Genomic DNA, 20,059 nt, shown 5'->3' with positions numbered 1-20,059 from the left:
AGTTGTGCTAAAACTAGAGGTATTTGAATCAGTTTATATCTGTCCCATAAAAATTTCACATGCATTTTGTCATAAAGGTAAAGATATTCCCCTTTGACAAGGTTGTCAAGTTGTGTCTGACTGTAGGGGGCAGTGCTCATCTCCGTTACTAAGCCGAAGAGCCAGCGTTGCCAAAGACTACTCTGTGAGTCATGTGGCCAGAATGATTGCACAGAACACTGTCATATGTCTATTCTTTTCTACTTCTTAAGCATTCTTCATTTTTAAACAACCTCAGTGCAAGAATGAGCTTCTATCAATTATATTTAAAAAATCACAAAACCTAAAGATTATGGTATTTGGTAAACTGAAGAAAATCCATGATTGGTTATTTGATGGGAATAAACTAGAGCAAGTATTTTCTTTCAAGTATCATAGAGTCTATGATTCAATGGTATGGTATTTTAATGAATAGGCAAATGGTTGTCACAGGTTCAGTCAAGCACCCTATTTGCTGATAGAACTTTAACTGCATTATTATTGATCTGTCTTACAAAAGGGGACAATCTAGTTCAGACAGCATTCAAACGCTACAAGATTAGGGTTCTGCCATAGTTGTTGTATAGAGCACTACTATGGGCTTTCACCAATATAGATCCACTACAAAGAGCACAAAATATTTTTTTGTGCTAGCTCTTGGTTATGCAGAACTGGGCATAATGACAATCAAAGTGGAAGCTCTTAGATTAGCTCTGCTATTTTTGTTAAAAATAATTTTCAAGCAGGTATCAGAGTTACTTCTAATCATTTTGGAAGAGATGGGCCCAGATTCATGGAAGCATAAAATGCAGCTGGTTGCTATGAATTTGGCATTTTCTTTCTCTTTTCTTTTGACGCAAGGTTTTGATAGAGCTAAAGCATTAATGCTCCAGAGACTCAGGAATACTGAGATGCAATCACAGGTGACAGATCAAGTCTTGCCTTCCAATAATTTTTATGCCTCTTTTATTCTATTGTACTTATCCCATCCAAAATACCAGATAGATCTACCAAATATTAAAATGACGGTAGTCTTTATACAGGCAAGATTAAATGTTCTTCCACTGGCAGATTGGATGGGTTGACATAAGAGGATTCCTAAGAAGGAAAGAATATTTGGCTATGATTCTGTGTCAGTAGAAGATACAATTAATGTACTACTTGAATTTTTTATTTACAGTGATCTTAGAAACAACTAAATTTATCCTTTGTTAAGATCACTGAAGGGAAAGTCATCTCTTGTAAAGACTTATTTTTTTGTTATCCAATGCAGAGAGGTTTATATTGTTTACAGCATCAAAATTTCTTGTCAAGGCTCTACAAATACGTGCTATAAAGTCTAAAGGATTCTACTTTCAAAGGTTAATTAGCAGAACTGTAAGTTGTATTGCTTCTCCTCCCCTAAACTGTTATTGGTAAATTACCTCAGAAAATTCATCTTTCTTTTTTTTACATATCTTCCCTAATATGCGCATTTTTCCGTGCACTTTTTGAGCCAAGAATATCATTGCAAAATTCAGAAAAGTACAGAAACAGAAGAAAGGCTATTCTGCCAGGCATTAGTCCAGGCAAAATAAATTAGATTGGTTCCCTTAAAAATTCAGGAAATTCAAACAAAATCACTAATTTCCCTGACTAAAATACATAATTCTCCTAATTGAGACACAGGCAGAAAATGGTACTGTTTAAAAAGTTTGTAGTAGTTGTTGTTCACCTTCAAGTTGTTTCTGAATTACGGTAACGCTAAGGTGAACCCTATGTTTGATGACATGCATATCAGTAATGAACATGGAAAGTGCATATATTTTGACTCTTTGATCTGTGATGGAGGAGTTGTGTGCTAAATGATAGAAATGGATCTATTGGATTGACCTTGCTTCAGCATGACATTTTATCTACGCATGCTTCTATGCAGCAGATGGGAAGGAATGTATGAATGATAATGCAAACCATTGTTCCCCTGATTAATCTGAGAATTCAGGAACAATGTTGTATATGCTGAGTTTTAGACAGGGTAGATAAAAATCAATGGCTTTTTTAAAAAAAATCAAAAATTGATTTTTAGATTTAAATTGGATTTTTAAATTAAATGCTTTTTGAGGAAAAATCTATCTAAAGATAGTTTTCTGTTTAAGATATATTATGATCCAAAGATTATTCATCATGAAATCGGGATTAGTTTTTAATTAAGTACATGAGAATGAAAGTATAACTCTTGAGAAAAATACTCTGCATGTCTTTGGGTCTTTGTGTGTCGAGCCTGAGGTTTATCTTTCCCTGTTGGAGAAAACCTATTATGGCATTGACAGCAGGCTGTAAAAGGGACCCATTTTTGGAAATATTTTATTGACGTTCCTCTGCCTATGAGTAAGACCAGCATGTATGCAAAATGCAAAAAAGAAATGCTGCCTGGTGCTCCAAATGAAACAGCATTAGAAATGCTGTGATGAAGATAAAAGATCTTTAGGATGATAAATGTTTTGATTTTATTAAAGACTACCCTGAATTGTAATCTTTGAGCAAAATTATATTTGTTATTAATTACTGCAGGTTACTGTCATTTTGATACAGTTGTTCTGAAGAAATAAAGAGTTGAAACAAGAAGGTACAGTTGGTCTTCCATTTTCACGGGGGATCCGTTCCAGACTCCCCTGCGAAAACAGACTTGCCAATATTCAAGCCCCATAGGCTTGAATGGGATGTGTGCCCACGAGTGTGCGGGGTGTGCTCTGCCCAGGTGTGTCCCATGGAAAATTAAGGAGGTCGCCCCTCCATGAATACTGAAGACAGCAAACCTCAAGTCCACAAGAAAGGAGGGGTGACTGTATTCCCTTCGGGGTCAGTACAGAGTGGCAGTGAATTCAATGAATAATACCGAATAAAACAAAAATGGTATAAATAATAAAATAACAACATTGAATATTTTATTAAGGGAATCCATCGTCAAAGTAAAGGATTCTGGAAACTACCTGCCTTTGAGATCACCATCCTCTTGTTCTACTGTTTCACAGTTATCTGTCCAGGATATTGTTTTAGTCACATAATAAACATCACAAATCTACAATATGTCACCTAAAAGAAAGAAAAAAGCTGACTATCCTGGAACCACCATAGATATGTTTGTTAAATAAACTAACAGATCAGAAAAAGAGTTAATTGATGAAAAAATTGCCCTGTTTCTTTATGCAACTAACTCTTCTTTCCATCTGATTGAAAACCCACAATCATAAAAAAAGAGAGGAAAAAGAAAACCCATACTTCATTAATATAGTTCAGTCACTGAGACCCGGATGCAGTCGTCCTAGCAGAGCAGGTGTTGCTGGAAAAAATAATTGACAAAGAAATGGAGCTAAGTCTTGAGGAGTGGTGTAATGTCCACAGTGATCTTGTTATATCTGCTTGTATAACAACAGAAGAAGGGAAACACAACCTCCAAATGGTCTACAAACCAACTGAGAAAAACCAGCATATGCTGCACTCAGGGAAGGAGAGGAGAACCCCTCTAACAGCCACAAGAGCTTACTGCATACCGTACAGCTGCTGACAAGTCTGCATAGGGACCCACCAAATGCAGTGTTCAAATACAAATCAAGGAACATGAAAGACACTGCAAGCTGTGTCATCCAGAAAAATCAGCAGAGCAGAACACGTTATAAACCAACCTGGGCATAAAATGATGTTAGAAAACACTGAAAGTCTGGACAATGCCACCAACTATCAGGTCAGAATGCATAGGGTAGCCATTGAAATCCATAAACACCTGGGCAATTTCAACAGGGAAGAAGAAACCCTTAAAGTAAACAAAGTGTGGCTATCAGTCCTGAAAAACACCAAAATCAGGTCCCAGAAAATGCAAATGAAAACCTCCCAGGGTGAGGGGGATTCCCAGCAGATAATGGATCATTAAGTAAATGGACACCCTGTAGGCCTTGCCATTCAACAACAGAACAACGCGCAGAATAACACGCAGATCACCTCGCCTCAACCAACAGTATATATACCCCATTCTCTTCCATTCCAGCATTCTCTGAAGATGTCAACCACAGCTGTTGGCGAAACATCAGGAATAAACTCTTCTAGAACATGGCCTCATAGCCCAAAAAACCCACAATTAAAGAATGGAATAAATGACAAGTTTAGTGCATAACAAATCTCTACAGAGTAAATAAGATCCCTTGGGATGGAAAGACAGGGCAGAATTGGAAGAAATAATTTCTAATAAGTACATGGTTAGACGCAGTCTTTGAGAAATTGTCCTATTCCTTCCAGTGCAAGAATCAGTGGGCTTGCAGTTATAAGCTTGTAACTAAAATAGGGGAAACTGTTTAGCAAGGGAACTAGACTAATATTACTAAATTACTTAAATACCTATTGTCTTAGAATCATAGAATGCAACCATAAAGTTGGAAGAGACCTCAAGGCTCATCAAGTCCAACCCCCTGCCATGCAGGAATACACAGTCAAAGCACCCCTGACAGATGGCCATCCAACTTCTGTTTAAAAATCTCCAAAGAAGGAAACTCCACCACACTCCCAAGGGAATGTGATCCACTGTTAAAACAACTCTTACTATAAATAAGTTCTTCCTCATGTTGAGATGGAGTCTCTTTTCCTGTAGTTTGCATCCATTGCTCCGTGCCCTAGTCTCTGCAGCAGCAGAAACAAGCTTGCTCCATCCTCAATATAACATCCCTTCAAATATTTAAACAGAGCTATCTTATCATCTCTTAACCTTCTCTTCTCCTGGCTAAACACATCCAGCTCCCTATTCATTCCTCATACGGAATGGTTTCCAGAGCCTTCACTATTTTGGATTCCCTCCTATGCACATGCTCCAGTTTGTCAACCTCCTTTTTGAATTGTGGTGCCCAGAATTGGATGCAGTATTTCAGGTGAGGCCTAACCAAAGCAGAATGGAGTTGGTCCTATTACTTCCGTCAGTCTAGACGCTGTACTTTTATTGATACAGCCTACAATCCCATTGGCTTTTTTAGCTGTAGCATCACACTGTTGACACATGTATTACAGCCTATCAGGCCCTTCTAACATGAAAGCAGATAAAATAAATAATAAAACATCTTACTCTGGTGGTAGGAAATATCTGTAAGATTCCTAAACCATGAAATAAGTCAGTACTTCCAAAGGAGGGAGTAGTTAAGGATTACCACAGCAGGATTTGTTCTACTTTTCCCTGTAAGGCCTTTACTGTATATACTGGACTATAAATCAACCGCATGTATAAATTGAGGGCAAATTTTAGGGCCAAAATTATGGATTTTGCTATGACCCGTGGATAACTCGATGGTAAAATTTAGGGGCACATAGCAAAGGATCTAAAGGATGAGGCAAAGCAATACAATGTCAAAGAACTTATAAAATTCCAGCAGATAATAACTCTTTGTACTTACTCTCAAAGCTGGATGGATGAGAGAGTAGAGGGGCTCAAGTGCTTTCAGGACAGATTATACTCTTGCTTTTCACCAGGGGATGGTTACTTCTTTTAAATAAGAGTTAAGATACAGTACTTGCATTGACCCATGGATAAGTCGACTCAGGTTTTTTGGGTCCATTTTTTGACCTAAATTTCTAGACTTATACATGAGTACAGTAATTGTAATACTTCAGTCAGAGCTTCATCCACAGGAACAGAATTGGGGAAGAAATGTCGTGTGCAAATACATGTGTTCTCGGTCTTAAAATGGCAACTTCTGAATGAGTTTGCTGCTGTTGTCATTTTTAGGTCTCAAGGTATGGTCTTGTGGGAACTTGTGTCACTAAGGGCATTTAGGTATTGAGAATACAATATAAACATGCCTTCTCATGATGTGTCTAAAGTATGACAGATTCAGTTTAGTCATCTTGGCTTCCAGGGAGAGTTTAGGATTGAACTGAGACCCAATTGGTTTGTCTTCTTGGCTCTCCACAGTATCCTCAGCACACTTCTCCAGCACCAATGTGTCAAATGAGTTGAATATATTTCTTTCAGCTTTCTTCACTGTCCGGCTATTACATCTGTGCATGGTGATATGATTACTTGGACAATCCTGACATTAGTGTTCAGTTTTATATCTTTGCATTTAAGATCTTGTCCAGTTCTTTCATACTGTAGCTGCCCTTCCCCTTCCTAGTCTTCTTCGGATTCTTGACTACAATCTCCATTCTGATCAATTATTGATCCAAGTTATAGGAAATTTTAACTACCAGTATTTCAATTTCCTCATCATCTAGCTTGAATTTATGTAAATCCTCCATGATCATTATTTTTGTTTTCATAATGTTCAACATTAAGCCTGCTTTAGCACTTTCCTCTTTGACTTTCTTCAGTAATTGCTCCAAGTCTTTCTTGTTTTTTCTAGTGGTATGGTGTCATCTGTCTCTCTTAGATATTCCTCTCTCCGGCCGTCACTCTTTCTTTCTCCGAGTCTAAATCTGCTGTCATTTGATGCTTTCTGCATACAAGTTGAACAGATAGGGTGATAGAATGCAGCCTTGTCTGTCTCCTTTTATGTTATTATTATTATATTGATAGCATTACAAAGTCATTTATTCTGTATTTCAACAAACGTTGTTAAAAGTTCTGAAATTCCAAAACTCTTGTTTCCAAAAGGTAGAATATAGAATTACACAGTATTTTAATTGACAATATAGGAGAAAGAATTATATATCTAGGTGGTGTTCCAGTCTCAGAGAACAAGTATGTTTTGGAAATGTTAGGATGGATGACATTTTATCAAGTCAGATCTTCACACGTTTCACATCACAAATCTCAGTACACATAAGAGCTGTACTTAATTAGAGTTAAACCTGTCTAATCCAGTATTCTGTTCTCATGTGGCAACATGTCTGTGTGAAACCTGCATGCATAACAGTATAGTAGTATCCTTCTCATTCTCTCCCGCTGTTGAGAAGCACACTGTTGAGGTGGGAACCTCTTTTCCTGCAGCTTACATCCATTGTTCTTTGTCTTGTTCTCCGGAGCAGCAGAAAACAAGCTTGCTCCCTCCAGTGATCCTACGAAAATCATATAATGGGGTTTTCTTGGCAAGTTTTGTAGAGAGTTGTCTTCCTCTGATGGTGAAGAGTGTGACTTGCCCAAGATCCCTAGGGGGTTTCCAAAGCTGAGCAGAGGTTTCAACCCTAGTATCCAGAGTCATAGTCCAACATTCAAATCACCACTCTACCCTGGGGGGTCTTTTTGCCTTCAAATCACACCACACTGGGGGCGTGTTACTGGGGATAATAGATAAACATGATAACTAGTAGCAGCCTTTTCCATGCATTTGTCTAATCTAAATTTAGGACCTATCATTGGTGAATTCTCAATTTGTCATGTTTCCTATGTTGAAGACGAATTCAGGATCCCAAAGTTCAGAAGCTGTAGAAAGGAGGTATCTGATGTCAAATAGTCCAGGATCCAGGAAAGCAATAAACCAGAACAGGGTCCAGGGAGTTGCAGTAGCAGGGTAGTTAAACAGTCCGGGTCAGAATCCAATACATACTTTAAAAGGCTGAGTCAAGAGGTGAACTGATTGAATCCAGCAGTTTGACTGGAGGAAGTTACTTGCTTATAAAGGCAGCCACCTCTGCTCATGTCCTGATTCCAGGCAGTATAAACGTGTTTTGCAGCAGTGTTTTTCCTTATGCTTGGAATGTAGCATCTCACAGATCTCTCTGTGTGGGATCGTCAAGCCAGACTCGAAAGCCTCTGCCTTTCTTGGGGATTGGGAGGCCTGTCCCCCAGGTCCTCTCCCTGTTCTGAATCTTACTGAACTGAAGGAGGACGTGACTGGCTATCAGGCATCTGCTCCAACTCCAATATGCTTCATCTTCCAATGAAGACAAACTCAAGGGGTGGAGCGAATGAGAGAATTCTGCAACTAAACTATGAGCTATGTTTTCTATGATTACATCCACTGATAAGTGTGAGGCTGATCTTACAGTTCTAATGGTGTAGGGCTAGTGTACCTCAAGGAAACCCTGCTTCCCTGTGTTCATGCCCAATTATTAAAGATGCCTTCAGTGCCCCTTTTGCTGTTCCGATCAGACTGGCATGTACAAGAAGGTCTGCATTGAATCTGCATTATAGGTATCTTTAAAAATATTTGTGTGTTTAAATAAACACACACTGTTATAAACTCAAAGCAGCTCACCAAAAATCACAGTACATAAAACACAATTAAAATGTTTAAATTAGTAAAATCAGTTTTGTATATTAAATCTAAGAATATGAGGTAATGTCAGTAAATAATACAAAGACAAAATGGTGAAAATTCAGTGAAATAAGAGGTTTTACGAGCTTATTTGAAACTTAAGAGAGAAGACTTCCAACCTTCTTTTATTACAGGAAATACTGCAATATTCAATCTTGCTTCTGCAGATACTAGTTGCTGAATGTCACCTCTAGCATCTGGGGAGAAAATGCATCTAAGATTGCCAGACATTTGTAACAGGGTGATTACTTACATTATATATGTAAACGCTTTCCCTGGTAGCAGGAACTTTCTTGAAATGAATAATAAAGTCACGGTGTATTTTTCTGCACTACACCATCTAATTAGTACCTCTTATATATCTGGATACATGAAAATACAAAAGAGAGAGAGAGAGAATAAAAACATTCAAGATAACTTTTTAGAAAATCCAGTGATCAGAATCTGGTCTTAAAAGCAGTCAGTTTGTTCATCCTCTTTTGGTTTTGAACTAGGTATAATTGTTTAAAGTTTATCTTGCCTTTCCTAAAATTAAAACATGAAAATGTTTTAAAACAATCCCCCCCCCACACACATTAGTTTGTTTTTTTCTAAAACAGTACCTCTTTACGGCACACCAACACGCACACACTCCCTACATATATATGTATATTACATGTGTGTGTGTGCGTGCGCATATTACATACATATGTATATTACATTTGTATACAATATTTTAAATATTGTGTAGACAAACACATTTTTGTAGGTGACCCATATGATCTTGGAAGCTAAGGAGGGTCAGCCTTGGTTACCTTTGGATGAGAATGAAGTGGCAAAACCACCTCTGAATATTCCTTGCCTAAGAAAACACTATGAAATTCATGGGGTCGCCATAAGTCAACAGACAACTTGAAGGCACACACATACACGCTTATTTGCTTACATCAAGAAGCAGCCAGGAAGAAATCAAGATAGTAATACTGGCTTGTTGCCCTTCTTTCAACTGTCACATTTGCATGTAAATATAACTCGAAAATTTAAATGCTAAACCACTACTGTATTGAGAATTTCAGGCATAAAGTGTAAATCCACTTAACATTAGTTGATGTGTGATAATGGCTGGGATGGTTTTTGTTAGGAAATTACAAATCTCAAATTTTGTCAATAAAATCAGTCTCTTTAAAAATTCAATCACATCTTTCTAAGGTAACATTTACCTCCTCACATCTTTAGCAGCTATCAGACATGACATGGGACATATTCATTGACCCTAAAAATTTTCATCAGAATCATGCACTGAAAGGGGGCAGCCCCAGCCAGACAAAAGGCTCATTTCAATTTTAACGGCCATAATTAAAGGTTAATTCACTGAGTCAGGATTAACGAGGAAAGTACAAATGATAGGCAAGCAGCTGCCTTTATAATACAAGATTAGAACAATGCAATTACAATAAGAATTAGAAAAAATCAACTTCCTGAAAGGTTCTGTAATGAATGAACTGCATTTCTCTGTTGCTAATTGTGCTACTTAAACAGGGAAGATGGTACAGCAATCATTTTATTGTAATACCTCTTGATAGCAATGTCTAACAAGATAATACTCTAAATACACAATCACAATTGATACATTGTGAAAATACTGTGATCATTGATGATGGTTAAAAAGAGCAATGATTTCCATTGTGGGTTTTTTAAACTACGATGCACAGACAGAAAAATCATTTCATTCATTAAATCTTTGTTGTTATTAGTGAACTGCCTTCTACCACTTCCTTAATGTGCTTGTAGAGCTACATGGAGATATTAGTAGAAATATTTATAGTGATTGGAACATTTTTCTACTTGAGCTTTGTGCTTCTGTTCATAATAGCAACTGTTTTTATTAAATGGAAGTAGAATGGTTGTTCTTTTAGGAGACAGACTGGGTGAGCTTTTCAAAAATCTTACCTGGGGAACAAATGGATATGAGCATAATGGAAATTAATTGCAGAATAAAGGAGTTTAATGTTAAAGGGAATAGCAATATATCAAATTTTAAAAGATGAGGATTTTGAAGTAAACTGAAATATTTAAGGCATTTTGAAAAGAATGCTATATTTTTAAATGGGCCATTTGCCGCTGACACGTTAAAATTGGTGACATATATGTTACATTTTGTTTTTTGTTAGGTATCATAGGATTCAGAAAAGTTGAAAGCAGTTATGCTTATAGATGCAAAGAAAATAATTGAACATCATAAATAGAAGATGTGGAAAATTACCCCTTAAACCCAGTTTCTATGGAAAGAATTTGCATTATGTCGATGGTTTTTGAAGTGCTTTAAGATAATAAATCTGTATGCTGGGATACATAGAAGTATTGATGCTTAAAACCTAATAATCCAGTTGCATCGTCCCAGGAAAAATATATAGTGCTGTTTGAAGATTATGTAGCCCGTGATATGGAATGCTATGAGCTCAATGCTGCTATTTCTGTGGAAATGGATTGTAAGCATAATATAGATTTGCTTGATAAAATTATTATTTTTGCTAAGCAGATGACAGCTGGCAAATCTGTCTCCTATATGCTATAAGTCACAAAAATATATGGGTTATCATTGATATTTAGATCAAGACAGGTATTGTTTGTCTCAAAAACTGGGCCAACATGCTGTTTCTTGTAATATTTTGACATTAAGAGCACCAAGAAATGGTATTTAAGCCGCTTTTGGTACAGGGAGTTGATAACTTTTCATTCATAATTAGCTCATAGAGAACCGAGAGACATTGCAGGGAAATTGAACTGTCAGTGGGTAGAAACAAGCATTTGACCTCATCACATTGAGTGGGGCCCATCATAATTTGTTCATTTGGTGCCCATCAGCCCAGCCTCATCTCTCATACGGCACCTCGCTGACCTTCCCTCTCCAATTCCACTCAGTTCAGCTTTAATTATGACTCTGCAGACCCGAAGAAATATTGCAGCTTGCTCTCAAAAACCCTGAACTGCCACTCACCAAAAGATTGGTTTTTAACAGGTAATAAATGCCCAGAGGAAATGGTGCTATGTCCCACACAGAGCACAGCAGATCCTTTGGAGATATGGCTGCCTCTCAAGTGTCCTAATGCCTAGTAGGGTTTTCTTCAATTTCAGAAAGAACATACTGTGCTTGTTGCCAAGCTCAGTGCTTGCAAAAATAGTCAGCTTTATTGGGGGAACGCATTCAGTTACAGTTGGAAAAAACATTCTGATAAAGAATATATTTGATATACTGGAGCTTAATGTTTTAACTTAATCAGCAGGTAATTAACTACAGTTTTAATCCTGAATTAAAAGTTGACTTCCAATTGAATGTTTAGCCCCCAAGTTTGAAGACACATCACTGTTCAAGTCATATAGCCATGCTCCCTCCCTCTCCTAGAGCCAAATTATTTGAGTAAGAAACTCACCTTTGTTTCTGGTTTTGTATCCAAACTTAGCAAATTATTTTGCATTTTTATTTGAAAGTGCTATATGTTGTAGTTTTATTTGTCTCTGGTTCGTATATGTTGCATCATACTGGTGAGGTTTGGACATGTTTGTTTTGAAACCCTTTTAACTCTAAGACATTTCAATTAAAGAGAATAGTCAGTATTTTATTATTTTAGACTCCAAATTCAGAAAATGTTAGATTGCCATGAAGACAATAAGAAGTAATTTGGATTTGGTGAAGAAAGACTCTCCACTCTTTGGTATCTTCCATTGAAGTTTATGATACAAATGAGCAAAAATGTAATTTGTACAACAGGTGATAACATGCAAAAAGGTTAATTAATTACAATTAATATTGCACAATTCATAAATTAATAATTAGTTGTCTCATGTTTTCAGAAATTTAAGCTGTCCACTACTGAAATAAATGGAAAAGAACCTGTCTTTTCTCAAATTAAGATTTTTTTAAAAATAAAGCTTAATAATTTTTCAGCTTTGATCATTAGATTTTGCATTACTCAATCTTACGAAATATTTTTGTTGAGTCATAGTTTACCTGCTGCTATCAGTTTTTCCAAGATGAGCTTGTTCAGTAGCAGAATGAGAAACTGATTTGAGAAGAGAAGACCAAAAATGCTGAAAATCCAGTTGTAGTTGCAAAATATGTGTCCCTAAAGACTTGAAGGCAAATAAAAGTATTCAAAACTACAGTGTATCCTTGTAGTGAATGTGAAACTGTCAGCAGGATTTTCAGGTCATTTGACAAAAAGGATACAGGTGCAGTAGCTAGCAGTGAAGGTGACTGCTAGTTTCATCAATCACTTTGCCTTTCTTTAAGTTGATACATAATGGACCCCTTCAATCAGCTTCCTTGTTCTTTGTCACTTGTTTAGGAAAAAAGAAAAAAGGTAGAAAGGCTGGGCTTTAAAGTCAAGGTTACAAAATGAATTGTTTCTTATTTACACAAGGTAGATAGATGTCAGCTTGAACAGAGGCTCTTCATAAAATGTTGTGTTTGTCAATGGGTGATAATATGCAGTTTGAAACTTGCTTCATACAGACCTTGAGCAGTGTATTCAATACAGCAGTGTAATCAAACAGGGGTTTGGAATTAAGATATTGTTCGTTGATGAAGTCAAAACATGTTACAGAAAATGTGTTAATAAATATACTGTATTTACCAAGACCACAATTAAAGATCAACTTTGTTCAGTAATTAGATAGAGTCTGTGTTGATATTTTGGTTTTCGACTTCCTAGAAAACTGGATGCTTTCCTAATCTACTCTTTGTAACTTTATGTACAAAATGGCATGCAGTCTAACTGCAATCTTACTTGAAAACATTTCAATACTACCAAGCCTCTTTGACCACAATAAATTACCTACAGTCTGAGAAACCTCTTAGACTTGTGGTGGGTGACATGTGGGTTACAGCTGCATGCGCTCCCTTTAAGAACCTATTGGGCATAGCTCCTTTGGGTCTTTTCTACTTCCAAAGATTCTGCTGCCACCACAAAATGCAAACAGTTCTTCTGGAGAACATGTCAAATGAGAAGCATACATCTTGTTTTCTTGCTGAATTGCTAGGGTTTTGCATTGATAGGAAGAGGTAGGACATTGTAGCTTCTATTGGATTTCAGAGGAACTAGTATGACTACCCAGCAACAGGAACTTGCTCACTAAAGCTCTAGATGTTAAGAAAGAGACCCCCAAAACATAAAAAGACCTCACTTCAATTCATGCTAATCTCAGTGTAACATGTAAGTTGCTGTGGAAACAGACTGCCTAAAATATGTTCATTTTCTATTACCTAAAATGTATAAAGATGTGGTTCTCACTTTTGGGATAAATCCAGCATTCTATTAGCTGTTGCAGCAGAGCTTTCTTACCCTCCCCTCCCCCTTCAGCACTTTGTGCCAACTGAAAACAAAATTTGGAAGGCTCCACAGTATTACAGAGATAATTTTTGAGGTTTCACAGAAGGATTACATTGAGGAGGGAGAATTGCCCCTGTGCCTACTGGTTCTACTTTATCTCACCATTCCACCAACAGAATGCAGCCATTGGATGCTTCTCATTATTGCCAAAGCTTCTTACATAGTGTGCTGTAACAGGGTTACCAAATGTTTTACACTGTTATTTTTATTAAATTAGTAAATTTGGGATTGGGGCTGGGTCTTGCTTGCAATAGGTCATGAAAGCATTAAGTTCTATTGATTTCAATTGGTCTGCAATAAGTATGGCCAAGTCTGAAGCCAAATCCGTTAAACATTTGGTATAATTACTTTTTTCTCCCAGTTTCTTTTCTTTTTGGCTGGGTGGAGCTCCTCTGGTGTCAACTGCAAAGGTCTTCTCTTTTTCCATTGTATTACAACCTCTTGAGCAATTAGGTACATGTAATTTAAGTCCAAGAGGCTGTTCTTTTGACACGCTTCACATATGAACTTGTTTAATAAGGTCTATAAAGTCTATGACTTGTAGTTATTCCAACTCTGAAGGTGAAAAGGTAAACTGGGGATTGGATAGGACCTCCTTCATAGTTGTGCTTTGACTTCGGAACTTCTCCCTCAGACAATTATGTGATGTTCCCAGTTTTTCACCTTATGGCTGAATATTCTTCTTAATAAATTGCATTACTGTTTTAAATACTTTATTTTGTAAGTTGCCTTGGAAACAGTGACTGAAAGATGAAATTAAAACATTTTAAATAGTATAACGATAATCTTCAAGTATCTGTCTTTGAAAGAGTTTAACATTATTTACAGTTTCTGCTTTCTATAAGATCTATTTTGCTCTTTTTTTCATTACACTTTTGATAGTGGACAATTTTGCAAGTTAATGACTGATGCAGCAAAGTGTTTAAGCATTTTTATAAAACCAAAGCATATAGCTAGTCTCAGTGAAGTCAACTGTTTCAAACGAAATCTGTGGCATATGACAGAACTTAATATTCATGAAGAGTGCTCATATTTCAAAGCATTCTACTGGCACAAGGCAAATTTGCATTACTACACCTTACATTTCCAGGGCACTTGGAGGATTTGGCTTTATGAAATATGTCAATATAAAGTTTTCAGCTTCATCTTGAAAAAAACAGTCATAATGTTTCAAAGAAATGTGGTGATTCATATATCACTCTTTTAACTTGAAAGATGGCATTTTAATAAGTACATGTATTATTTTAACAAATATAATGTAATTACTTCAGTATAAAATAAATTGCAAAAATTCTGTAGCCTATGAAATGACTCCAATAAATGACTGGATTCTGTCTTTTTGGTTTCAGTTGAGTTTTATTTATCCAAATACATGCAGTACATTGTTTGACACCTTTTACTTGTTTTTTTTTTCTTTAAAAGATTAAGGATAAATTAAGGAGCCCTGGTGGTGCAGTGGTTAAATGCCTGTACTGCAGCCACACTAAACCGCAAGGTTGCGAGTTCAAAACCAGCAAAAGGGCCCAAGCTCGGACTCAGGCTTGCATCCTTCCAAGTCGCTAAAATGAGTACCCAGACTGTTGGGGGCAAATTAGCTTACTTGCTAATTAGCTTACTTGCTGTTCACTGCTATGATCTTTGGAATAGCGGTATATAAATAAAACAAATTATTATTATTAATTATTATTAAATCTAAAAGAGGGAAATAGACATCTCAAATATTTATATATAAAAAGCTGGTCAAAATGATGCATAAACAAAACTTCTGAGAAGAAAATTTTATTTTCAGATTTATTGTGCAGTTCTGTTTTAAAAGGATGTTTTTAAAGCCCATTTGAAATATCTCATATAGTGAAATGACCAAAGAACTAGAGGCAGGTCATGATGCTGCAAGGCATGGAAAATGTATTTCTGATGCTTCATAGGAGCCTGAAATAAAGTTTTTTACTTAGTAAGGTAAAAATGTCTTCCTCACCTGCTTCTTGAAGCCTGGGAAGTAATGACTGATTTGCTGAAGTAGGAGGTAGGGCCAGATTTGGCAAAGCATGCTTGCTTACGACCTTATTGTTCTTATTGAAATGGACTCAGTGGTGGATGACTTGGTATGGGTGAAATAAAAACTCCACCCCTGTTTTTCCATCTTTCATTACAATGATATTACTCTGGGATATTTTTTGCAACTTGGAAACATTAAAAAGATACATAGGGGCGAAACACACCGCTCCTTTGCACCACTGTTCGGCCAGTTTCAGGGCACAGCATTTTGACAGTGTATGCATTGAAGCTGCCCAGAAGCCAGTTTCATGCTGCCTGACTACCCAACATGGGCTGGCTTCCAGGTGCTCTGAAGGCACAGTGTTTACACACCGCACGCCACGAGAACACCTGAAGGCTAGGTTCTGTCCACGCTGGGGCAGAAAAATCAGTTTTTTGCTGGCACACTATTTGTCACTTCTTTTGGGGGTGATAAAAAGGTGGATTGGGGCTGTGGCGTGCGGTTGCCACAGACTTGATCCAGCTTTGTCAGGGGTAACTTCAAGCCGCCCCTTTGGGGTAGTCTGTTTCTCCCCTTAGTGAGATGAAGTCTGTCACTTGCATACTTAATTTTTGCCGCCTTGCCTAATTTGATCTGCCAGTATGGAGCTGGTGTTTTGGGTATAGTGGAAACTGTCTCCTTCTCAAAGCAAAAAAACCCCAAACCTCTGGCCATTTATGTGTTTCTAGAATTCCTCTTCCTTATTTGTACTTCAGAGGTGAGCTTCCACTTGATACTACTTGAATATAAGAAACTGAACTAGAACATTACTAGTTCCTCTGACTATATGAAAGGTTACATTTGGCATACCATTAAGTCAGCAATGCTAGAGGTCCACTTAGGCATCATTTTTTGTCGTGCCAGCATGCTATCATGTGTTCTTAAATTTCAAATTTATGCAATATTTTATGCCATCTGTTTACACAACTGTTGATATAATCGTAGAATAACTTGCAAGATGTAGGCCTCTCCACCTCTCATGTAATAGTGAAATTTTGTAACTAAAAAGTCTATTAAACTCTGTTGTTATATTTGTCTATTTAGCCTTGGCTCGGACGTCTACCAAAGGTTTGAAAACCTAGTTGATGCAGATTCAGAGAATAGTCCACAATCACTGATATCTCAGATAGGATCAAATTAACAAATTCTTTTTTTTCCTATACAAGAATGTATAATATTCTGCTTATGCAAAAGGAACTTTTGATCCAAATTCCACCTCAACATTAGGAAGAACATCCTGACGATAAGAGATGTTCAACAGTGGAAAGCACACACACCCTGGAAGAGTGGTGGAGTCTCCTCTTTTGTAGGCTTTTAAACAGGCTGGATGTCCATCTGTCAGGAATGCTTTGATTCTGTGTTCCTGCATGACAGGGGGTTGAGCTAGATCACCCTTATAGGTCTCTTCCAACTCTGTGGTCCTATGATTCTATGACTGACTTGTTCTTCTATAAGAAATACAAAGGAAACCTGTAGCATCTGTGAGAATGAAAGATGTTTGTAGTACATGCTTTTGTAGGCTCAGTCTACTTCATCATATTCAAATTGTTTCTTTCTTTAAAATAAACATTTACAAAAAGGATTTTTTAAAGTAGTGGGAGGAATTGTTTCAATATTGGCATATTTAATTACAGTAGTTTGACAACAGAAGTTATTATGGAGAACTAACATTAGCAGGGTACAGACCGCCCAGAAGAGGCGCCTCCTCGGCACCTCTCTGCTGCACAGCTGTGCCGCAACAAACAAATTGTGTGGCGCAGCTGTGCAGCAGAAAAATGATCTCAAAAAAGCGGCTCCTTTTTGCTGCGCCGCAAAGCGCCAAAGACAGTGCATATACATTGCAGCTGCGCAGCTCCGTATGGAAGCTGCGCAGCTGTGATGTAACGGTTACGCGTGCCATGTGTAAGGCGCTGCATAACGGTGGCACGTGCACGACGTGCTAGGGTTGCAGAAATTCTGTACCAGATACGAGATACCTGCATTTCAGATATAATTTACATATATTTTTATACTGTTATATTGTTATATGTATTATTGTATTGTTGTGCTGTGCAATGACCTTTGGTCAAAAGCAGTAAAATTTGATTGATTGCTAGGGTTGCAGGGCGTGTGCACACGCTGCCCCAAGGCAACCCTAGCACATTGTGGATGCGCCACAAAGGGCCCGTCAGAGAGGGCCATTATAAAGAACCAGCATTTAGGGGTAAAAGCCAATCAGTTTTAAATTTCGCTTCAAAGACTGCAGTTTACACAGGTGACAAGTTTGAAGAGATGTTTCTGTATCAGACCAATGTAGTGGGGACTGTCATCATTGTCTTTTGGGAGACCTTGCAGCTGCCTGAGAACCTGCAGTATATTTTTAATAAAATTAAGAACAATTTAGTAAAGAGCTGGTTCACAGAAAGCATAGAATGTAGTTCATAGCCTTTGGAACTACTTTGCCACACAAATTGGCCTTTGTTACAGCATGAACCGCCCTTGCTCAACTATATATTTGCACAGTTTGAGCATTTCTGAGAACAACTTGAAATTTTACATATCCTCATTTTTTAAAAAAAAGCTGTATTACAGCTACTTAAAGCAGTGGAATTAAAAGTTTTACAATTTTCATTTTAAATCTACCCCCAAAGAAGCTAACATACCATGTCATAAAATAACTATTAGTGATTAGTTTGTATCATATAAATCTAACTTGAGTTGATAATATGGTCCATTACCAGCTAACTGCACAGAGTATTTTTCATTTTACACTCTTCAGTTACTTTTTAGTGAAGTGTTGAAAATGTGAAGCTTTTCTCTTTTCTAAAATTGCACGCTGTCTGTCTGTTATTAGGGATATAACAGCTCTTATAAATGTTTCAGTAAGCACTAAGTAGACAGTTATGTGCACTCTCATTCCACGCTTATTTGCTTACTGTAATAAACTGATAAAATATGTGTGGTTTGTCTCATTGTAGCTACAGACACACAGATTTCCTTTAGAAATAATGTTGTATCTGCAGAATTGATTGGTTATTTTCTTAAAACATCCAGAACTACATAGATGACTTTCTTAAACATATGCCAATGGGATTTGTAGTGGATTATCTCACAGTTGTTAAATTTATGCTTTAGGGAAGGAATTTATTTCACTGTGGTTAACAACATTTGCATTGAATCAGTCATATATGAAACAATTTCATTCACTCTCATCTGGATTTTGTTTTCAGTTCTATCAGGTGTAGAGGACATGCTCCTGTAATGACATTTTCTTTGAGGCAACTGACAGGTTACAAATACTGTTTGAACTGGATGCTAACATGCTAAAATTATGGACTTTTCAGCAACTGAAATTCCATTTTTGAAATAAATAAATAAATAATAATAATATTTTTTTTCTATGCCACTTTTCCGCATTGATCAAAGCGGTGTACATAACTAAGAAAATACAACAATACAACAATAAAATCACAGTATAATACATAACGTTAAAACTATTTAGATTACAGATAGAATTTAAAAGCTAATAAGCCAAAATAAAGCCTGCTAAGCTGATGATCCATGATGGAAATACATATAAAGGGGGGAATTACATAATATCAGAGCACATGGGGGAAAGCTTGATGGAAAAAGAAGGTCTTAAGTCTCTTTTTGAAGAGATCTAGGGAGGTGATGGAGCGGAGCTAATCAGGAAGAGTGTTCCAGATTTTTGGGGCCATGATAGAAAAGGCCCTTTGCGAGGTAGACACATATTTCGCAATCGGAACTCTCAACAGATTCTTCCCAGCTAACCTGAGTGTGTGGGGCGGATTATATGGGGAGAGGCGGTCCTCCAAGTAACCTGGGCCCAAGCCATTTAGGCATATGTAGGTTGTTCTTCTTACACAAGGTGTGTATTTAAATGGGAAAACAAAAAAAAACCTATTTTTATTTCTTTATTTACTAGTGAAAAGGATTATTTGAATTCATGGATTTGCCTGTACATATCTGTGGTTGTTGCATCCCAAGGATTCTCTTGCATACATGAGGAAAAACGCTGTTTTACATTGTTCTAACTGAAACTTATTCTAGCTAAAACAGAGGTGCCCTTGGTCAGTCAAAAGACAAATTGGGAAACAGGGATTTAGCCTGTGCTGTATGCAGTTAGGCTCCCCTGTTACTGGCTAGTTCCAGAAGCAGCAAGTATTTTTCTTGCACCCTTATCTGGATGACATTTTGGTGAAAGCTGAGAGCCTGGTGAGGGCGAAATTATATCTCAGGAAGACTTTGGAGTGTTTGGAATGTCTGTGATTCATAGTGAACTACACGAAGGATCATCTGAAGATGACAAGTGCACATATATGGGGAAAGTTTGTGTGTTTGTTTTGGAAATGGAGTCAGAAATAAGGCAAATGGGGTCGTATTTGATTTGAAAGTAAAAAGCAGTGATACAGTTAACAAGAGAGTTA

At 37.1% G+C, this 20,059-nt stretch overlaps 1 protein-coding gene across 4 annotated transcripts in view; it reads left to right on the top strand.

Annotated features, from left to right (window-relative positions):
• Positions 1-20,059, top strand: part of AP3B1 (adaptor related protein complex 3 subunit beta 1) — a 217,981-nt gene that overhangs the window by 143,442 nt on the left and 54,480 nt on the right. The window contains exon 23 of one of the 4 annotated variants that reach the window (XM_042448312.1): positions 16,677-16,743. The exons of the other annotated variants lie outside the window; for them this stretch is intronic. Coding sequence (XP_042304246.1) covers positions 16,677-16,706 — 30 coding nt within the window. The 3' untranslated portion in view covers positions 16,707-16,743. Of the gene's footprint in view, positions 1-16,676; positions 16,744-20,059 lie in introns of those variants that run through there. 4 annotated transcript variants of the gene reach the window in all.

This window comes from Sceloporus undulatus, chromosome 2 (genome assembly GCF_019175285.1).
Source record: "Sceloporus undulatus isolate JIND9_A2432 ecotype Alabama chromosome 2, SceUnd_v1.1, whole genome shotgun sequence".
Taxonomy (NCBI): domain Eukaryota; kingdom Metazoa; phylum Chordata; class Lepidosauria; order Squamata; family Phrynosomatidae; genus Sceloporus; species Sceloporus undulatus.
This window is presented reverse-complemented; position numbering and strand designations above follow the sequence as displayed.